This window comes from Vulpes vulpes, chromosome 12 (assembly GCF_048418805.1).
Source record: "Vulpes vulpes isolate BD-2025 chromosome 12, VulVul3, whole genome shotgun sequence".
Classification (NCBI taxonomy): domain Eukaryota; kingdom Metazoa; phylum Chordata; class Mammalia; order Carnivora; family Canidae; genus Vulpes; species Vulpes vulpes.
Window position 1 is genome coordinate 181334545 of NC_132791.1, and position 6000 is coordinate 181340544.

General features: G+C 47.9%; 1 protein-coding gene across 4 annotated transcripts in view; it reads right to left on the reverse strand.

The window, feature by feature from the left end:
• The window catches only part of WWP2 (WW domain containing E3 ubiquitin protein ligase 2), a 143115-nt gene extending 137115 nt beyond the window's left edge, over positions 1 to 6000 (reverse strand). Inside the window, exons 1-2 of one of the 4 annotated variants that reach the window (XM_072731603.1) lie at positions 5733 to 5816; positions 4596 to 4686 (exon numbers count right to left, since the gene is read on the reverse strand). In XM_072731603.1, coding sequence (XP_072587704.1) covers positions 4596 to 4643 — 48 coding nt within the window. In that variant the 5' untranslated portion in view covers positions 4644 to 4686; positions 5733 to 5816. Of the gene's footprint in view, positions 1 to 4595; positions 4691 to 5732 lie in introns of those variants that run through there. The other 3 variants (XM_072731606.1, XM_072731607.1, XM_072731604.1) reach the window with 3 other exon arrangements.

Here is a 6000-nt window from a genome sequence, read left to right on the forward strand (position 1 = left end):
AGAATACGTACATTCAAAACAGAACTGGTTGACTCTTTATTTTTATTATTGTTGAAATACAATTCATATACTATAAATTCAGTGAGTTTTAGTATATTCACAGAGTAGCGCAACCACCACCACCTTCTAATTCCATAACATTTTCATAACCCCCCCAAAAAACATACTCATTAGCAGTCACCCTTCATTCCTCCCTGTACCCCAGGCTCTAGCAACCACTAATCTACTTTCTGTCTCTTTGGATCTGTCTATTCTGGACATTTCAAGCCCATGGAATCACACGCCATATGGATATGTAACATCTCATTTACCCATTCGTCAGCTGATGGACAACTCAACGTTTGGGTTGATTTTTTTTGTCTTTTTTTTGGGGCGGGGGGGGAAGGAAGGGGAGGGAAAGGGCCCTCCGGGGCCAGAGATCCATTTGGGTTGATTCTTGAAGTCAGGGCCCTATAATGGTCAAGGGCACCTTCCCCAGGAAGGCACCCAGCCTTCTGACTGACCCTTTTATTCACCCTGCCCAGTCCAGAGCCTGGGTCCATCTTTCAGTAATGCTTATAGACCCCATTCTGTGCCAGGCCCTGGAAATACAAAGGTGAATGTCACGGAATCCCTGACTTCTGGGACCTCAGTTCTCTTGCTCTGAGGGATCCCTGTTAAAGAAATCTTCAAAGAGCTTTTGGCACAAGAAAGCAACCACACACCGAATGTAGCAAGTGATAGCTCTTGCAATGCCCGAAGCACCCGATCCTTTTTCGCATCCAACTTTGACAAGAACTTTCAGACCAGTCCATCTTTTAGAGGTAAATACATTTGGTCCTTAGCCTTTGAGTGATACTGGACAAGTTACTCACCCTCTCTAAATCTCAATTCTTCATCTGTGAAATGAACCCAACAATATTACTCATCTTCTAAGCTTACTGTAGGGATTCAACGAGTTCAATCAAGTAGAGCAGTCAGCACACAATAAGTGCTCTTCAAGTATTAACTACAAGCTAAAATAGTTCTTCTTGACACTAAAAGTCTAGGCTCTGCAATTCCTCAAATTCTTGACGCAGCTTTGAGTCAAGAAACCACTGAACACTGATCTCAAGATGAAAGGACTTGTGTAGCTGATGAGCTGGGGAAGAGCAAAAACTGCTCACCAAGACCAAGATTTTAATTTTAATTAACCAGTTGAAGAGAGCTTCTTATTTATAAGTATAAATCCACTCTAGATTCACATCTTTAAAAATGTGGAAAAGAAGGGCAGCCCACGTGGCTCAGGGGTTTAGCGCCGCCTTCAGTCCAGGGCGTGATCCTGGGGACCCAGAATTGAGTCCCACGTCGGGCTCCCTGCATGGAGCCTGCTTCTCCCTCTGCCTGTGTCTCTGCCTCTCTCTCTCTCTCTCTGTGTGTCTCTCATGAATAAATAAATAAAATCTTTTTTTTTTAATGTGGAAAAGAAGAGTCTGTTCAAATATTCCTCCTTTCCTTCATTACTCTCATGCTTTCCCGGTTCTTTCCAACACTCATTCTTCTCTCTTGGCCTCTTTTCTCTAGCCAGCATTGAGTTACCTTCCATTTTCCAAAGGCCCATATTGAAAAACAATCAAACAGAACTCAGTTTTGCCAAATGACATCCATACAAAGGCCAAGCACATAAAAAGAGACGGGGAGGGGCAGGGAGGTCATATCTGTGGAAGCGCAGCGAAGTTGCAGGCTAATAACAAAAGAGAATGGAAAGCAGATCTCACAACAAAACAGGAAGCAGAAGGCACGAGTGACACAGAGGAAGGGGACCTGCCCTAGGTCAGGCCTGCCAAGCCTTAGTATTTGGTATTTTCCTGGAAGTAGTTATTAATACTTGACTTAAATCACTGAGTGTTTGTTCGCAAGCTTGGGAAGAGCAGAGTGGCCTGCAACTTTCTAAAGATTCAGTTAGTTCAAAAAAAAAAGATTCAGTTAGTTTGTTTTAAAGGAAACAAGATCTTCCCTTTTGTTCCTTTTCTCTCAGAAATTCCAGAATCTGTAACAGTCCACAGTGACTCGAATCATTCAAAAACAGCTCACTGATTTGATTCTGGCAGGAGTTTATGTTCATATATCCACTACCATATATCTTACGGACGCATGAGATCTAAACTCAGAAGACCAAGATTTAAATCCCAGCTCTTCTGTGTCATAGCTACATGACCTCATGCACATCATTTCACTTCAGTGAAATTGTTTGTTTTAAAACTATAAAAGAACAGAATACCTGACAAATGATATGCATTCAGTACACATCCAATAAAACCAAAATTTAAACATGATGAACTCATTACCCATCCTTCCAGGCTGTGTCTTTCCCATCATTCTTAGAGGTCTTTAAACTTGATTCCTTGCTTCTAGCTTTGCACCTCTATACTCTCTGTCCACAAAACAACCAGAGTGAGCCTGTTAAAAGGTAGGTTGGGAGGTAGGTATGCTTGGGTGGCTCAGTCAGTTAGGCATCTGCCTTCAGCTCAGATCATGATCTCAGGGTCCTGGGATCGAGCCCAGCATCGGGCTCCCTGCTCAATGAGGAGCCTGCTTCTCCTTCTCTCCCTGCCACTGCCCCTGCTTGTGTTCTCTCTCTCAAATAATTTTTTTTTTAGTCTTAAAAAAAAAAAAAGAAAAGAAAAAACAGGGTGGGTTGTTTCTACACCACTGCCCAAAACCCTCCAACGACCCCAACTCACTGATTAAAAATCATCATCCTTACAATGGGTTGCGAGGCCCTGCGTGATCTGCCCATTTCTCCCCTTGCCCCCAACACCTCTTTGACCTCATCCTACTACTCTCCCTTGCTCACACCCCTCCAGCCACCCTAGCCTCCTAGCTGGCCCACGAACCTGCCAGGGGTGCTCCTAATCTTAGGGGTAGTGAACCTGTTGTCCCTTCTGTCTTCACCACAACATCTCCACTCACAAGCTTCTTGCCCTCACCTGCTTCAGATCATCACTCACCAGTCACCTTCTCAGGAAGGCTTCTCTCTAAAGACCCTATGCAAGATTGCAAGCCCAGCCAACACTCCACATTCCACTTCCCTCCTTTATTACAATATGCACTTTACTAGGTTATTTTATTGTTTTTTACCACTAAATTTAAGATCCACAAAGGCAGAGATTTTTGTTTTTCTTGTGTACTATATTCCCAGTGTTTAGAATAGCACTGTCCAGGGGGATTCCTGAGTGGCTCAGCAGTTTAGCACCTGCCGTTGACCCTGGGCATGGCCCCAGGGTCCCAGGATTGAGTCCTCTGCCGGGCTTCCTGAATGGAGCCTGCTTCTCCCTCTCCCTGTGTCTCTGCCTCTCTGTGTGTGTCTCTCATGAATAAATAAGTAAAATCTTAAAAAAAAAAAAAAAATTAGCACTGTCGAATATAATCTTTCATTTTCTAGGAAACACATTTTAAAAACCAAAAAGAAACAGGTGAGATTAACTTCAATTATAGTGCATTTAACTCAATAAACTTAAAATGTTATGATATATAGCATACAGTAATATATTAATATTATACTTGTTATAACATTTTTAAAAATCGATGACATAGTTTACTGTTTTTTCAAACTAACTCTTCAAACTCTGGTGTATATTTTGTAGTCGATAGCATATCTCCAGTACTCAACTACAGCGGAGAGTACAACTCTAGAACAGTGCCTGGCTTGGACTAGCACTTACATAGTCATTGAATGAAAGAATGTTCTCCCAGGAAGAGGCATCTACCATATAGTACACAGGTTTTTTACACTTCAATTGCATTCCATATTGACAATTTTTGGTGTCATAGATATACTATTTTTTTCTTTAAAATGTCATATTTTTTATACTTCAAAAAATGCTTTAAAATAAAACTTTTGGGGACACCTGGGTGGCTGAGCGGTTGAGTGTCTGCCTTTGGCCCAGGGCGGGATCCTGGAGACCCGGGATCGGGTCTCATATCAGGCTCCCCAGAGGGACCTGCTTCTCCCTCTGCCTGTGTCTCTGCCTCTCTCTCTCTGTGTCTCTCATGAATAAATAAAATCTTTAAAAAATAAAACTTATTGCCTCTATAAATGGGACAGAACGAGTCTCAGGCTAAAAGGTGTGGGCCTGAATCCCAGCTCAGTCATTCACTAGCTCTGGAATCTAAAGCCTCAGTTTCTTCATCCAGGGAATAGAATCAACCCTGACCTTCCCAGGATCATGGTGACAATTAAATGAGATGTTGGTGAAAGCTCTTTGTAACCGGGAAAGTCCTCATGAAGCAAAAGAGACTAAGAAGCCAACCCAACCCCATCGTTTTCATATGGATCAATAACAAAAAACAGGAAGGTAGGGCTCCCTGGGTGGCTCAGCGGTTTCGCGCCTGCCTTTGGCCCAGGGCACGATCCTGGAGTCCCGGCATCCATCATAAATAAATAAAAAAAATAAATATTAAAAAAAAAAAATCAAGTCGCTCTCTCTTAGGTCTGTTTGTTCACTGTGAAATGGGAATAATACCTTCCCAGCCTAACTCAAAGGGCACAACAGAAATTAATTTCTACACGTTTGTCAAATACGCCAAAAACTTTAACTCTTAATGTGTCAAGCAAAGTCATTTTTTTTCCCTACTTGTAATCCCACACGACTCTGGCTCCTGTGAATGTCCCATTCGAACATTTACTGCAGTTAAGACCACACATCCATGAGATTCATTTCACTTCTGCAAATTTTAGTAAACGTGAAGGAAAAGAAAAAAAAAAAAAGAGGGTAAGTATCTTTAACACAGGTATTGAATATCAAGATCAAGATTCAGGTCGCGAATGCTAAGGAGCACAACAGAGACCTCTCAGTCACCCTACCTAAGCTCCAGTTTGTCATGATAAGCAGTCACATGGTAGACGTAACTGAATAATTTAAACTAAAAAAAAAAAAAAAAAAAAAAAGAGGAAAAGTCAGAAAGCAGAAAGCAGTCCAGACACTGCCCGAGATTCCTGCAGTCCTGCTGCCGAGGAGATGCTGGGCGAGGCCGTGGTCTGCCGCTGGGGCTGAGAGCCCTTTTTCGGCCAGAGCAAGCGCCCACACTCTTTTTTTTCTCAAGTTGCTGCGATCGGGGAAAATCTCAAAGAAAGATGCTGCGAAGGGCCAGGCTCCCGGGAAGCGCAACGCTACCCACCAGAACCCTAGAAGCCGGGTGGGCGTGACGGAAGCAGCCGGCCGAGACTGTGGTGTTTCCTGAAGTTTAACAACTGCACGGGACCGACATCGAAGTCCCGGCTAACAGCCCGGTGCAAGGAGGGAGGCGGCGCGGGCTCCGGCGGGGCTCACAGCAGCTCCTTCCAACCTCGCCTGCCCCTCCACGCGCATCCCAGGCCGCCCCGAGCTCGCCCCCAGTCGCCCCTTCCTCGGGTCCGGGTCGCGGTCCCGGTCCCTCCACGAAGGTCACGCCTCCTCGTCCCCGCCCCGCGGGCGGCCTCCCGCTCCCGGCCCGGCTCCCGCCGCCGCAGCCGCCGGCCCCGCGCCCACCTACGAGCCCCCCCCGCGCGGGCCGCCGCCGCACGCCCACCGCGCTCGGGCGGGAGCGGGACACCCCTCCTCGGAGGCCGGAACCGCCGCGCCAGGCCCCTCCCACAGGAAGCCGCCGCCCCCCGGCGCCCCGGCCGCGCCGCCCCGGCCCGCCGCGCGCCGCCCGCCGCCCCCCGCCCGCCCCGCACCCCCGCCCCGCCAGCCCGCCGCGCCCCCGGCGCCCGTCGCGCCGGCGCTCGCTACCTGCCGCGGCCACAGAAGCGGCGCCCAGCCCCGCTCCCACTTCCGCCTTCCACCGCCCGCACTCGGGCCGGGTCACGTGACCGCGCGCGGTCACCTGACCCGGAAGAGGCTGGCCGGCGCCGCAGGTGTGGGCCACCTCGGCCGGCTTCGGGCGCCCCTGCGGGGAGCCGAGCCTCGTAGCCTTTCCGCGTTTGGAAGTGGAAGGGGCTCCCGCCCGCCACGCGGCCCGGAGCGAGGAAGCAGGCTGAAGGCTCACCGTGTGCCGGGC